Source organism: Impatiens glandulifera, chromosome 1 (genome assembly GCF_907164915.1).
Source record: "Impatiens glandulifera chromosome 1, dImpGla2.1, whole genome shotgun sequence".
In the NCBI taxonomy this organism is placed as follows: domain Eukaryota; kingdom Viridiplantae; phylum Streptophyta; class Magnoliopsida; order Ericales; family Balsaminaceae; genus Impatiens; species Impatiens glandulifera.
Window position 1 is genome coordinate 128,930,993 of NC_061862.1, and position 17,377 is coordinate 128,948,369.

The 17,377-nt window shown below is 28.5% G+C and overlaps 1 protein-coding gene across 1 annotated transcript; it reads right to left on the reverse strand.

Annotated features, from left to right (window-relative positions):
- Positions 1-12,382: 12,382 nt before the first annotated feature.
- LOC124929651 (F-box protein CPR1-like) lies at positions 12,383-13,612 on the reverse strand. Its single transcript, XM_047470055.1, has one exon. The coding sequence runs from the start codon at positions 13,583-13,585 to the stop codon at positions 12,494-12,496; it is 1,092 nt and encodes a 363-aa protein (XP_047326011.1). The 5' UTR covers positions 13,586-13,612; the 3' UTR covers positions 12,383-12,493.
- Between the last annotated feature and the right edge of the window lie 3,765 nt (positions 13,613-17,377).

The following is a 17,377-nucleotide window of genomic DNA, read 5'->3' on the forward strand; positions in this document are numbered from 1 at the left end:
ACGTTTTAACATGTTTTTCACGTTTTCAAATGTTTTCACGTTTTCAAACGTTTTCACGTTTTTTACACGTTTTAACACGTTTTCACACGTTTTCACACGTTTTCACACGTTTTTCACACATTTTCACATGTTTTTCACGTTTTCACGTTTTTCACACGTTTGTCACGTTTTCACGTTTTTTACGTGTTAAATGTGTTAAATGTGTTAAAAATGTGTCAAACGTGTCAAAAACGTAAAAAACATGTGAAACGTGTCAACAACGTGTTAAAAACGTTTTAAACGTGTTAAAAACATGAAAACATGTCAAAAACGTTCCAAACATGTGAAAAACGTGTTAAACATGCCAAAACGTGTTAAACGTGTCAAAAATGTGGTAAACGTGTCAAAAATGTAAAAAAAAGTGTTAAATGTGTTAAAAACGTGAAAACAGGTTAAACGTGTCAAAAACGTAAAAATATGTGTTAAATGTGTCAAAAACGTGAAAACGTGTTAAACGTGTCAAAAACGTGTTAAACATGTGAAAAACTTGTTAAACGTGCCAAAATGTGTTAAACGTGTCAAAAATGTGGTAAACGTGTCAAAAACGTAAAAAAATGTGTTAAATGTGTCAAAAACGTGAAAACGTGTTAAACGCGTCAAAAACGTGTTAAATATGTGAAAAACTTGTTAAACGTGCCAAAACGTGAAAAACGTGTAAAACGTGTCAAAAATGTGATAAACGTGTCAAAAACGTAAAAAAAACGTGTTAAATGTGTCAAAAATGTGAAAACGCGTTAAACATGTCAAAAACGTGTTACATGTGTCAAAAACGTGAAAACGTGTTAAACGCGTCAAAAACGTGTTAAATATGTGAAAAACTTGTTAAACGTGCCAAAACGTGCAAAATGTTCCAAAACATAAAAAACGTGTCAAAAACGTGTTAAACGTGTTAAAAATGTGAAAATCATGTTAAACGTGTCAAAAACGTGTTAAACGTGTCAAAGACGTGAAAAACGTGTTAAATGTGTCAAAAACGTGTTAAACATGTCAAGGACGTGAAAAACGTGTTAAATGTGTCAAAACGTGTTAAATGTGACAAAAACGTGTTAAACGTGCCAAAAACGTGTTAAGAACGTGAAAATCATGTTAAACGTGTCAAAAACGTGTTAGACGTGTCAGGAACGTGAAAAACGTGTTAAATGTGTCAAAAACGTGTTAAATGTGCCAAAAACGTATTAAACGTGTCAAAAACGTGTTAAACGTGCCAAACTATTAAAATATGTTAAATGTGTAAAAAACGTGTTAAAAACGTGTAAAACGTGTTTAATGTGTGAAAAACGTGTTAAACATGTCAAAAACATGAAAAACGTGTTAATTTGGAATTACAATTCCGACCTAAAAAGATAAGAATTGAGAACTATCAAATTACACTATATTGAATTCCATTGGAATTCCAATTCCAATTCTTAATATTAAAGTGTCTAACAAACATAAAAATTGGAATTGGACCCTCCAATTCCAATTCCAATGCCAATTCCAGGGCTATCAAACACACCTTAAAGTGATATTATAAATTTAATAAATACCGAAAACCTCTGCTTACTTTGACTTGTTCGTGTATTTATTTTGCACAATCAATAATTCATTCATTTATATTTGGTTTTACTCAGTCAACCATAATAGCTTGGTCAACTTAGATTTGAAGTTATTGATGAAAAAGAGGAAACTGGAAGGCATCTCAGCTATCAATGAATATGAATATTGAGGACACACATACAATAAATGATGATCTCCAAGGACCTATTTAATTTATATACTTTTTATTACATTAATTTCTATGGATTTATTTTGAGTTGTTTCAAAGAGAAATTATTGTTTCAAGGCAAAATTAATAACAATACGTCATTACTTCAATATTATCGAGACATCAATATGGAATTAATGATAAAAAGTTATCATGATAGTATATCATGAGTTTTCAAATGTTTTTAATTTTTTTACAATAAGATACTAAAATACTAAGTAATTCTATTAAGATGTCGATCCTTAGCAGAATTTATATTTAATGTTAAATGTTTGTGAGAACAGAACCAAACAAAAGAGAAGTCATAAAGAGAAGATATGTTGTCCCTCTTCTAAATTCATACAGGTAAATTAAATTGATGAAAATTATGAATGTTTTAATCTGGATTGTATATTTTCAATAAATTGAATGACTAATTGTCTACTCACAAATAATTTTGAGCTAAGTTTTTAGCTTAAAAATGTTATTATTATAAAAGATTATCTTGTTGTCATGATTGTTAACTCATTTCAATTAAAATATTTTCAATAAGATTTAAATTTATAGACTCCAACCTTTTAAATACAAAGTCTATGAAATTAACTTACCGTTATGAATGTGTAGAAGAATAACTTTCATTATTATGAGTGTCATATTAGTTTTTTCTTATTTAAAATAAAAAATAACTTTCTTAAATACCAAGATGACTTAGTATATATAAAATAAGAATAATGATAGAGGGGCGACTAGGGCAACGACTCCCCCGTGGCATGTCAACGTGGAAAAAAATTTAATTCATTTTCAAACCTCAGAGCGCCATGACGCTTCGTGTTTCTATTAACCCCATAATCCAGAAAACTCACAAAATCCACAAAACTATCGTGCACGTATGAAGATTCAATACCATAGCCATCGTCCGTTCTCTTATTGTCGTCGTCGTTCGCCTATCGTCTAGTAAACCTAAATCGTAGCATTCTTCTAGTCTCCTTCTCTGTTCTACATTTTTGTTCTACATCAAGTTCAGTTAAAACTCTTCCAGTCGCATTTCAGTTCTACCTAGCCATCGTTCGTTCACTTATCATCACCATCGTTCATCTATCGTCCAAAAACTATAAACCGTAGCCAATTGCCCACTCTTTTCTACGTTTCTGTTCTACATAAAGTTCAATTAAAACTCTTCTAGTCGCATTTTCGTTCTACATCAACTTCCGTTCTTGAATCTCAAAATGAAGAATAGAAGAAATGTCAATTCTTCTAAACTACTTGGGTACATGTGTTTTTTTAATTTATGACCTTCTATGATGTTCAAGATTCAGAAAAACAAATTGTGGTCTTTGATGCCTCGAAGAATAACGAAGCCAGGAGACTAAAATCCAAACAAGGAAGAGTCCAAACGAAGCAAACGAATCTAAGAAAAGGAAGTTCTCTGACAACGCTGCAACTTAAATGTAAGAATCGATTAAAATATTTTAGACAATGAAATGTAATGTTAGAAATGTTAGGCAATGACCGTTAAAATGTTCATCTTCAACTGTTAGACATTACAGTTTAAGTTATAAGACATTACAGTTTATTATAAGACAATACAGTTTAATATATTAGACATTATATTTTAGTGTACAAGATACTGAATTTTAGTTTAAATAATATTATAATTCAGGTGCGAAGAAGAGAACTCCCCATCCATAGAGAAAACAACTCACACTCCCTGCGAGGTTGAGATCTCCATTTATAACAAAAAGGATAAATGATAAAACAAATGTCAATAAGCTTGTCACTCTAGAGCAAAATTTGAATGAGCCTCTATACTCAAATAACCACTCGAGCATAACTCGGTGGATGTTGTAGGCAATGCAACATGAAAAGTTTCTTGATGACAATATAATTAACGCACGGGTCATTAAATTGAACAAGACTGCACAAAATCCCTCGTCCTCTTCCGATAAATGTCAGATCTTCTTCTCAGCATTACACAATGTAAGTTATACTCTTTCTTACAACATAATCATATATTTGTTGTACCTATAGTTTTTAACACATTGTTAATGTTCCACAGTCCATCTTAGATTGTGTAGAGTCTATATACAACGATACACTCAATGATGAAGTTAAGACATTCAACATTACCCTTCAAGATCTTGACCAAACAGACCTTGTAAGTGTACTTATAAATACTGCATTTATGTGCCTAAGACTAAATTCATTTTTATTTATGTGTAGATCTTTTGCCTTTGTGTGTAAGTGATCAATTTTACTTAGCCGTTTTCAATAAGAACAAGCACGAACTCAAAATAATTGACAATAAAAAACTCCCCGAGGGTTTACCTATGATGATAAGTCTGCGCGAGTTCTGGAGATATTGAAGAAATTTATTGATTTTTTGCACTACATGAAGTCTCCAACAATTTATTTACTCTCCACCTACAAAATGAAGTTATTATCCATGTCATGACAATATAACACAAACTACAACAGTTGTGAAGTGTATCTCATGCATCATATAGAGATCTATTTTGGTGAAGAAAGTCAATGGGAGTGTGGCAAAAAATTTCCCGACTACTTCACTCAAAAACCAACAATCTCAGAACTCATATTTCTTTGTAACTCTTTGTTAATTATACTTGAATACTATCACATTATGTATAAACTTGTAATGTTATGTTCTATTAACCTGAACTGTTATGTTTATTAAATTGAAGTTTAATGTTTGATAAATTTAATTGTAATGTCTGATACACTGAAGTGTAACGTCATTTAAACTTAAGTGTAATGTTTGATGAACTCAACTAAATTGTAATTTATTATAAAACTCAACATTAACATTTTTTAAAACTCAACTAAATTGTGTTTTAAACTGAAATATAATTTCTTTTACACTGAAGTGTAATGTCTGATGAAATCAAGTGTAATGTTTGATACACTAATGTGTGACATCATATATCATAAAATATCATTTCTTTTATACTAAACATTAACGTTTTTAAAATTCAAGTAAATTGTGTTTAAAACTGAAATTTAAATTCTTATATACTGAAATATAATTTCTTATATACTCAAGTGTAATGTCTGAAGAACTCAAGTGTAATGTCTGATGCACTCAAGTGTAATGTTTGAGACACTAAAGTATAACGTCTGATATATTAAAGTGTAACGTCATATATCATGAACTATAATTTATTTTACACTAAACATTAACGATTCTTAAAACTCAACGAAATTGTGTTTTAAACTGAAAATTAAATTCTTATATACGGAAATATAATTTCTTATATACTCAAGTGTAATATCTAATATACTAAAGTGTAATGTCTGATACATTGAACTATAATGCCTGATACACTAAAGTGTAATTTCTGATACATTAAAGTGTAATGTTTGATATATTGAACTGTAATATCTAATATATTGAAACGTAATGTCTGATATACAAAATTTAACATTTAATTCACTAAAATGTAGTATTTACAAATATTTACAAATATCCAAATATATTACAACATACAAAATGTTCATACAATTACTATCTTCGGGATATTTTTGAGAGGACAAAAGTTACGTGAAGGAAAATTGAGTCGACACTTGATCATTCCAATGTTGTTGTTGTGTTGAATCCTGCACTATTGTTGTTATTGTTGTATTTTCCTAATAAATAAAATGGAATTTGCATTTCAATGTAGTATTTATAATAGTTTACAAATATTTAAATAACATCACATCAAAGAAACTAACCTTATTTCCACCCATTTTGTTCATAACTCTTTCAATGGAATCTTGTTTATATTTTGTGTGTGGTCGACCTCTAAATCTTACTCTCATGGGAGAGTGGATCAATTTTGTTGGTGTAGAAGGTGTTGGTAAAGAAGGTTTTGGTGTAGAAGGTGTATGTGCAGAAGGTGTTGGTGGAGAAGCTAATGATTTCGAATATGCAATAAATTTTTCCTTCGTTTCTTTTACCACTTCAACCAAAATAGAAGTATTATGATCAGATTGTGCTACAATTTGTTGGAGCTATTGCAACATTGGAGTAAGATAGTTAGACCAAATTCTTTCAATGTTACCCATATCAGAATCATAAATGTTATTGATACTTTGATAACCTGTTTTCAAATCTTTGAACCAGTGGTCCAAGATATAATTATCTGACACCTTATTCACCTTCATTCTTCTCAAAATTTCCAATATATGTCTGCACAAAAGCCCTCTAAACTCAAACATTTGACATTGACAGTTTACAGAAGTCTCTATTGGGGTGAAGAGTACTTTTATTGAAATATCTCTCGAATGTTCTCCATCAGTACCTTATGGTCTCCACCACTCCAAATATAGTTGTTGTTCCGACGTCTTCAAGTATGGAGGTGTCGCAAAACATCAATTATTTCACCTCATTCTAGAACAACTTAAAAATGTCGTTAGTATATACACTCTAAAATTGCATTTCTAAAGAATACCTACTCACAATTGGAATAGTGAAATTATAATATTGAAAATCCAATTTCTTTTCTTTCTCTATGTTCTTCTTAAGTGCCCTGTCATATTGCTCAATAAATTGCTTTAGGATATTTTTTAATGTACAGAGTCATCATAAAAAGCATTCATACTTTCACTTATTTGCGATGTTGATATACCTGCCCAGAAGTGACATTTAACATACACAAAAATATATTTAGCTCTTTCTACGTGTAAGGAGTTCAGCCAATTATTGTCTTGCAACTCAAAGTCTTCTATCATTTTCATCCAATTCTCTTCACAATACTCGATTGTGATTGAGTTATAGACAATATCCTTGAATGTCTTTTTTATACCTTTATACTGAGCATGAGTAGACAATTTTTTAGGGAGTTTCTTCATTATATGTTAAATATAAAAACGATGATGGGTGTTCGAAATAACTTTTCAATAGCAATGACCATTGATCGGCATTGGTCAGTGATTATTACCTTTGTTGCAGGTTCGTTCATATATGTCAACCAAAATTTAAAAAGTCAAATAAATTACTCTTAATCCTCACTAGACAGTAAGCCACATCTTAACAAAATCGATTGTCCATGATGATTAACTCAACAAAAGTAGCAAAAGCCATATCATAGTGATTTGTCAAATATGTTGTGTCAAAGGTGATGACATCCGAGAAGTACTCATAAGAATTTTTGCATCTTCCATCAGCCTAAAACACATTTCTTATCCGGTTTTCCTCATCCAGATCATAAACATAAAATAAATTAAACATCTATTTTGTATTCGGTAGAAATACTAAGAAAGCGCTTCAACATCACTATTTTATAACCTCAACCGTCTATCTTCAGAAATATAGTTTCTACAACTTTTCTCATTAAAATTCAAATTATCATATCTACAAATTTCAACTACTAATGATTGAAATGTTTTTGCCAAAGTAATTCCAACTTCGTCATTTAAATATAATATTCTCTTCGCAATTGTATCTAGAACCTTGTGAGATCTAAGATGTCTCGACTTTCCCGAGCTCAAAATATGGTTATGTTCATTGAAGACACTAGTAATCTCAAAATCACCTTCATTCCTAACTGCAATGTGTATCTTACCCTTACAGTTCGTCTTGGTAGAAAGGTCTACATTGTAAAATATTTTTCCTCTTTATAGAACATGCATCACTTTTGGCACAAGCAATGGAGAACCACTTTTTCTTGTCATACGGACAATTCCTTGCTCCTAACTTAAAAATGAAAAAACCCTTTAATTGAGCATAGGCGATATAATATTCATGAAAATCCTTTTCATAATGAAAAGTCATTCCAATAGTGGGGATTTAAACATCGGTAATTTGAACATCGGGATCCATGAAGCTACAAAATAAGAGAGAAAGTGTGTTAACAAAAATTACACATCAGTTTAAATGACAGTACACTTTAGTGTATCAGACATTACACTTCAATATATTAGATATTACACTTCAGTTTATCAGACATTACGCTTCAATGTAAAAAAAAAATACATTTCAATATATAAGAATTTAGATTTCAGTTTAAAACATAAGTTAGTGGAGTTATAAAAAACGATAATGATTAATGTAAAAGAAATTACATTTCAGTATATAATAATTTAAATTTTAGTTTAATGATATTATAGTTGAGTTCATCAGACATTACATTTGAATTTAAATTACGTTACACTTCAATGTATTAGATATTACACTTCAGTGTATCAGACATTACACTTTAGTAAATCAGACATTACACTTGAGTTAATCAGAAATTATACTTAGGTTCATCAGACATTACACTTCAGTGTAAAAGAAATTATATTTTAGTATATAAGAATTTAAATTTCAGTTTAAATAGCATTACATTTGAGTTCATCAGGCATTCCACTTGAGTTTAAATGACGTTACAATTTAGTGTATCAGACATTACACTTCAGTATATCATATATTAAACTTCAGTGTAAAAGAAATTATATTTGTGGTATATAAAAAATTTAATTTCAGCTTAAAACATAATTTAGTTGGGTTTTAAAAAATGTTAATCTTTAGTTTAAAATAAATTACATTTGAGTATATATGACGTTACACTTCAGTGAATCAGACATTACATTTTAGTGTATCAGACATTACACTACAGTATATAAGACATTACACTTTAGTTTATAAGAATTTACATTTCAGTTTTATAACACATTACAGTTCAGTTTTTAAATGACATTATAGTAAAGTTCAAATGACATTACATTTTAGTTTATTAGACATTACAGTTAAGTTTATCAAACATTACACTTCATTTTTAAAAATAACACTAAAGTTTAGACATTAGTTCACTTTAAAATGAACATTACAGTTTAGTTTATCAGATATTACGCTTTAGTTTTAAAAATACCATTAAAGTTTAAACATTACAGTTCACTTTAAAAAGAATATTACAGTTTAATTTAAAAATAACATTACAGTTCATAAATTACAGTTTAGTTTAAAAATAATACTTGTTAACGTCTTCTTTGTAGTGGTCGTCTTTTTCTCAGTTTTTTTTTGCGATAGTCGTCTTCTTCATAGTGGTCTTCACGATGGTCTTCTTATCAGTGATGTTCTTAGTGCTTGTCGTCTCTGCAATAGTCGTCTTCTAGGTTATCGTTTACATCAATTTGGGTTTCTCATTGAGAGAGAAATCTAAAACATGAACTTATGAGCTCTTTTCGATAGGAGAAGGTTATGATTTTTGGGGGGAATTATTTTCTTTAAATTGGACAATGGATTAAGTATGTAGCCCGTAAACACACTTAACCATTTAACCAGGAGCAGAATTTACCGCCTAACGGGATCGAACCCAAGAACTTAGAGTTAGTATCCACTTCTTATTGCCGCAAGGTTAGAAGATAGGATAGAGAAGGCTATGATTTGATCTGAACTGAAGAAGAGCGCACGCACTCACTTTATTTTTTCCACCGTGATTTTTTTCCACATGGCTGCCAAGTGGAGGAGTCGCTGTCCCCATAGTCGCTCCCCTTATCACTCATAAAATAAAATAAGTACATTTATGGAATGTTTCATCATAATAAAAAACAACTTAATAATGTTTGAAACCTTTTAATTTATTTTTGATAATTAATCAAAATGTAAAGACATGAATTAGGTCGGGGTGGCTGGTAGTTTTGGGATCCTCAAAGTACTTTTAAGATATTTTATTTATTCTAAGTAACTTTTATCAAATAGTTCATAAAATTTTATTTATAGTTATTAAATTATATTTATATTTGTGTGTCTTGATACATATTTTTTATATAAAATTTTGACTACATATTGACCAACGAATTTTCTATATCTAACTCATTTACAATCGATCTTAGTGACATCCGTTAACCATTTTTATTATGTACAATTGGTTCGGTTCGGTCGATTTGTACGCCCAAATACACAAAAAACTAGTTAAAGTTAGTTCGAGGAAATTCTCAAATCATCGATTTTTTATTTAACGAATAAGTGAAAGAACATGATGTTATTGTCTTCAAACGTTGTTATTCCTTTTCTTTTATGTAATTTTCTCTTTCTTTTGTGAATATATTGTTTCTTAGCATCAACGCCAATTTTTTCTAATTGTTCATTTGAACCTCTATTTTTCCTTTATTTTTTCTCTGTTTGTAAGTGATGGGAACGATTCGAACACCCTTCTTTTTCTTTTGTTTATCACTCTTTTCCATAATTGGTGATTGGACTGTTTTATTTGATGATGACTGTTTGTGAGCAATGATTACCTCGTTTCCTAGGACATTCTTAAGAAGCTTCCCTTTAGTTGTACCAAAACTTAACTGAAAAAAAAATGTTAGAATTTTTAAACTAATTCTATAAATTCCATTAATGAATGGAAATTAGAATGTGGGTAATAAAATTAAATCAAATTCACATGAAATTCAAACGTGAATTAAAAGGTGAAATTTGATCCAAATGTTTGAATTAATTAATTTAAATTAATTAATTAAAATGCCTTGATGACCAATTAAAAAAATGTTGTTAATTTGTAGCGTGACTTACATGAGTTTGTTATTATTATTAATTGTTATGATAATTTAATATTATTATTAACAGATTAAAAAACCATGTAACGTGAGTATTGCAAAATAAATGTCTTCATTAATTTTGGCAAACAATTACCCTTCAATAAGAAGAAATATTAAGGCAAATAAAGAGGAAAGCAATGGCAACCGTTGGATCAATTGATGATTTAATTAATTATTTATTATTTTAATAATTTAAATAGCCATTCTATCCCACACCATCCCATGGACAAAAAATACACATCACTTCATCCTTAATTTTTCTCACTCTAGAATTCCAAAAGCCCTCTTCTTATTTTGTGAGTTTTCTTCGAGTTCTTCGCTCGATATTTTTCGTTGAAACCCACCCGGTGATAGTTCAGGTACACTGATCAAGCTCGACGAGTAGTGATTTCAGTGCAGAATCACTACTGGATTCGTTGTACCATGGGAGACAGTCATCTACGATAAGCTCCAGCACAAACGGGAGACGATGGAACTGTTTTAAGAGAAATGTGTCTAACACATGCCTCGAATCAACATTTAATCTGGTGATTTCGTTCTTTGTAATATTGTATTTATTTAATTTATTTGTAACATCATTTTATATATATTTTCTGTTATTTCAAGACATTATTTCTAACAAAAAATGATTATGTTTTAGTATTACTACCCGTAGTGTTATCAATTATTGCCTCCTTGCTTGTTCCAACTTGCCTTTACTTGTGCATTCCCTTACTTCAACTTTACCCGAGTCTGCTTTTCTCTTCTCATCTGCACTTCCATCCCTTGATTTTCTCTCTTGATTTTCGGTAGTACTCTTGGCAATCTGATTATCAGTTTTTTTTGTTACTACCCTTGTCTTTCTTTCCATTTGTCTGAACTACTTCTTATTTCTCCATAGATTCCTCATTTCTCTCTTTTTCTCTCTTTGGTTGTGCTCTTGGCTTCTTTTATAGGTTGTCATATTCCTGATTCTCCAGTTCCATTTCCTTGACCATTCTTTTCCTGAGATTTCTGGCTTTTCTGATGTTATTCAATTTCTTTTGCGCATTAAGTGATGGAATGTTCAAATGTATTGCAGACAACACACTTGTATGGTCGTCATTCATATTTAATGCCTATGATATAAGAATCGTCATTTCTGTCAATTAATGTGGATGATCTAGGAGTACACTTCTTGGCTAGACTTCAATGCTAATTTTTTCTTTTGTAATTTTTTCATATCTTTTACTATTTTGATCCATATAGAGTGGTTTTCCAGAAGACTAGCAAAATGACTAAGAGCCTAAGCGTTGTACATGTAAGGTAGAATATTTATGAGGTTGATCAAGATTTGGGCTATCTCCTTTGAATGACTGTTAAATTTCATACATTCTATCTAATTTTTCTAACTTCATGTAGTTATGTTCAATGAATGTATGCCCATCTTTTAAAATGAGATCTAAGTTGGACCCCTCCTTGAATGTTTAAAAATACAACCCATACGTATTAGAGCAAACATTTTCCAGTCCATCTTTTTCCCATTGTTTAAATAGAGCATTCATAGATATATGTTCTTACCAATGAGATTTCTATCTTATAAATTTTACATCAACTTCCTCAGGAGGAAGTTTAAACTTAGGGTGAGTTAAGAATTTTCACTTTAGGATTGTATACCCCAAGAAAAGTTTGTCCACTAATTTTCATATATTTTTCTCATTTACCTCCACACATTGTTGACTTTCCAGAATTTCAGAGTGATTGTTGGGGGATAAAAATGAGATTGAAGTAGTATGAATGAAATGTTTGATGTAATATAGGATTTACAAATGGTTTGAGTTAAATATTTCTTTTTATCTGATTTTATTTGTGGATAAATGTATTTGTTTTTATTTAAATTAAGGTTGGTTAATACAATTTTGATATAGAAGTAGAATTAATTACATCATTAATCCATTATATTTATATATATGTTAAATTTATTAATAAACTAAAAAATATTCATTTTATATATAAGAACTTGCAAAAATTAGTTAAAGTAAAAAAATTAAAATTAAAAATAATTAAGATGAATAGTGAATGAGAAAATTATTGTAGAAGCCAATAAATGTGGAAAGAAACTTTGAATCCAGATAAATTCTAAATAATACATCACATTAACTTCATAAGAAAACTATCTTATAATCTACTCACATATTCAATTTCTCCAATCTTCTAAAAGATTTTTCATAGAGTTACTAATATATGAGTTACTTAAACATCAATACAGACTAGGCTTTCCACACAAATGTCCGCTTCAATAAATTCTTCGATACCATGAATCCTAATTTCCTCAAATGTCTTCTCTTCTAAATTATACCAACCAAGTCTCTCATCATCCAAGTTCAATAGTACTTTCTTACCACATTTTGAATAGGCAATAGGAACCATAGTGGATTGAACCTGGAAAGAAAAAGTTGGTGACCATGTAATTAACTTCGACCAATGTTCATTCTCTCCACCATATTCCTTCAGCAAAAATAAATCCATAGTCAATGAAAGGTAACAAGAACAACTTATTGAAAGGCATCCTTCTAAATTATCCAAAAACAAGCAGTCATAAGGATCTTGACTCTCCGGCGGTGATATTACTCTATATTTTTCTGTCCTGAAATCAAAGGCAACAATCATCCTTTTATTTTGTGAGTCCAATTTCATGTCTGATATCCAGTGCATAGCTCCACCAGCCACAGAATTTCCAATGCTCTCCGTACTCGGATAATAAGGAAACTTCTCCGACGTATGCCACGAATCTGTTTTCATACTATAAACCTTAACTTCATAATCGGGTTTTCCAAAATATTCTTTTAAATAAAACGCAAGTCTCACAACTTTGTAATCGTCATTGATCTTATCGTAACCAAGTCGATAAACACACTCTTTCGAAACGGCATCGTCAGGGTTATCAATACATGTGGAATCCAGATTAAAACACTCTCTCGTTGATGGATTCCATAAAACAACATAGTCAGCGTTCTTGGCATTTGCCATACAGATCAAGCCATCACAGGACCCGCAAAACTCAACTTCAGCATGACTACAAATCAATGGAATGTAATCGACCTCGGCCAGTTGAACAACGCTACCATCTTCGAGGGAATCAAAATCCACCTGAAAGATATCTTGGTTCTCTAGGAAGAGTAAAAGGTTCTTGGTTTGAACTGGACTAGTGAGATGCATTTTGATGAAAGAGGGGCTACTGATTTGTGCAAGCCAGAATTTAGATAAACACTTTAAACGGAGCAAAGACTTAACAGGTAATCGGCTAAATATGTTTGTTAAAATCTCATTAGGAATCAAAGACATCTTCTGCAAAATAAAAATTATATCAAAGTTGTATAAAGTTTAGTAAAATTAAATTTATTCCATATAAAGAAAAAAATGAAAATCAAAATGTAAACAACGATTTGATCTAGAAATGTCAAAAGAGGAAAGGCATAAGATATATTAATGTCCATTCTAACACATTTATTACCAAAATAGAGTATATCACTCATGCATGCATTCTAGAGTAAGCTACTTAAAAGCAAGAACACATTCTAAATTAATCCTCCATATGTCCCATGGGTTTAACTAACATATCAGTCTACTAACATTATAAGATAAGTGATTAATTCTTCAGAAATTCAAAAATCAATCAAAATGATAGTTGAGTGTAAGAAGTGGTACCTCTGGTTGGAGCTTGAACTGTGTTGACTAGGGCAGACTTAGAACTTTTGATGTTTAAATAAGTAAAGAAGAAGAATAAGTGTTGACGAAGGAAGACTTAGAAGAAGAAGAATTAGGTTTAAAGACGGCGCCAATCTGGAGAAAGAAAAGAAAGAATGGTAAACCTAGAAATATTGGGCCGTGGGACGCGTGCATGCATGCATGCTATTATTATATTGGGCCTAATTTATTAATATTATTTTGGGGTTGCTTTTCGATTATGTTTGTTGATTTTAACAATTTTGTTTATAAGGCAACCTATATGCAGTCTTTATCTTTATGTCTAAATTTTTCAATATTATATTTATTACTTTTATTTTATCTTTTTTTTTCTTTTCTTTTTATATTTAATATATTATATATATATATATATATATTTAAATTTTTTTTTTATTTAATTTTCAATTTTTTTTTATTATAATATATTAATCATTTATATCTCATTTTATATTATATATAAATATTAATTATATTTCACGCGTTTTGTACTTTAATATTATCACCCTTTTCTATTTCTATAATAAGTTAAAATTTAAAAAAAAATTAACTTACAAAATTTAATATATATATATATATATATTATTAACAAATTTAGGGTTCATAAAATTTGAATTTTTATTTGGCTCAATCTTCGTTATAGTCCTACCCTGTATATTAAATGTATATCGAAAATACCGCAATATATAATTGAAAATATTGATTTTTAAGGTGTACCGAAAAAATGTAAGGTATGATACCATACCGAATTTATTGGTACGATAAATGTATAAAATTTTAAAAATTTTGGTATATCGAGATATAACAGATATAACGAAATACGGAAATAGTATTAATAAGTTAATATATATATATAATATTTATAAGGAAATAATTAAATATATTTGATATTAATTTAATTATAGAAATATAATGTTCTCAACAATATAATTATACTGACATATTATTCAATATATATAATCTCTACCTTATCAATGAGATTAATTTTTTTAAATTAATATATTTTTTAGGTATCAAAGGTAGAATACCGATTATCGAAATTAAGGTATATCAAAATCAAGGTAAGATAAATGTATGAATTTTTTGTATATCAGAATTAAGGTATATCGAAATCAAGGTATACCGAAATCAATGTAAGGTAAAAGTATACATTTTTGCAAAATTTTAGGTAAGGTATAAGATATAAATAAAATATTAAGGTATAACACATCCCTAACCCTGCCACTCTATTGGAATTGTGTTACAAATCTTTCTATTATTTTTATTAAATTTAAATATATACATATATATATATAATAATAGAGTAATGATAGGGGAGCAAAAGATTTGCAACGAATGTGAATCTAACTGAACATCAAAACTTAACTGATGTGGAAGGCTTACTATGCATGATGACTCTAACATTTCAAATATTTATTTATTTCTCTCCTATTCATTCATAATTTCTCTCTCTTCTCTTTATTAATCATTTATTTTTTATCTCTTCAATCTTCATTAATAATTTATTTATTTTATTAATTTGTAAATATATGTTTATATATTTTATTATTTAACTTATTTATAAAATTTAAAATAATAATAGAGAAATAATAAATTAAATAACAAAATATATATTTTCAAATATATATTTAAGAGAATAAAAAATTAAATATAAAAATTCTTTAATTTTGTAATTAATTATTTCTGTTCTCTATTAATATATATATATATATATATTTGTTAATAATTTATTTATTAGTTTTTAGAATAAGTTATAATAGAAAATAAAAATTTACCAATATGAACTTACTCAAATCAAATCATACTAATATTCAAAATAAATATAACTCAAATTATGATATTATGATAAGAGTTAACCAAATATAATAATATAAGAAGGGAGAATATATAACATTTTGAGTTAATTAATTAAGTTTATAACAATTAAAAAAAATGAAATATAAAAAAAATTAAATAGAGAAAAAAGAAAAAAACAACTATTAAAGAGTTTAAGTAAATATATATATATATATATATATATATATATATATATATATATATATATATATATTTATATATATATATATATATATATATATATAATTTCAAAAATTATATATTTATTTATTTTTCCTATTATAACTCATTTTAAAAACAAATAAATATATAAATTAGAGAGAGGAGAGAAATCATTAATTTAAAAAAAAAAATAAGAATTTTAATATTTAATTTATTATTATTTTAATTTATCAAATATGATATATATATTTTTATTTGATTTGTTATTATCCCTATTATTATTATTCAAAATTTCTTATAAATAAATAAGTTAAACAATAAAATATATAAATATATATTTACAAATTAACTATAAAAATAAATTATTAATAGAGATTGAAAAAGAGATAAAAAAAAAATGAATGATTAATAAAAAAAAAATAGAGAAATTATTAATGAATAGGAGAAAAATAAATAAACATTTGAAATGTTGAGTCATCATATCTAGTCACTCTTCCACATCAGTTCGCTACACATTTTACAAATTTTTCGCTCCACACTATTACTCATACTAATAACTTTCTTTTTTTTCTAGTGTTACTATAAGTATAAAATAATCAAAAAAAATTTAACGTAATTTTCTCTATTAAAGTGTTATATATTTTCATTATATTTAATTTACTTTATTTAGATTTGACTCATTTTTTAAATTTATTTTTTTTAAAAAGAAATTCCTACTTTTTATAACCGTTCATCTTTCAATTTAGAAAACTTAATTTTATAAGATAAATAATACTGAATATTACATAAATGATTTAAATAAACTTAATGAAAAAATATTATATATAAATTATAAACAAACACAATCGCTTGTTTGGCAACACATATACAATATAATTTTATCAAATTATATAATTATTTGGCCAAAATAACAAATTAGGGGTGGCCATACTTCAGCCCAGGATAAGAAAGAGGAAGAATCTCTCCGGGAGGACTACAGCTTCCTCTCAATTTCCTCGCTTTGATCCTTTTTGACAAGGAAGGATGGGTCAGGGACACAGGAACGGAGTTGATGCTCCCACATCCATAGCATGAGTAGTTAAAGCAAGTGAATGATTTGAAATTCGAGTTATTTCACAGAATAACACTCGTATATATTGAGCTCGTAATGGCTCCTTATTGGAAACTTACAATTTGGGACCTCTTTTTTTGAATTTCACAACTTAAGACTCCCTTACTGGAGTCAATTATAATTTGAGACTTCTTCTTTCAAACCTTATAATTTGGGGCTCCTTATTAAGGTCAACTGCAATTTGGGACCTCTTCTTTTGAAACACATAATTTAGGGCTCCACATTGTAAAGTTTGTACATATTGAGGTTTTGCCCTAAAGGACATGAATCTCCATAAAAAAAAT

Coding starts and splice junctions, on each gene's coding strand:
- LOC124929651 (XM_047470055.1), bottom strand. CDS start 13,585: ATGTCTTTGATTCCTAATGAGATTTTAACAAACATATTTAGCCGATTA.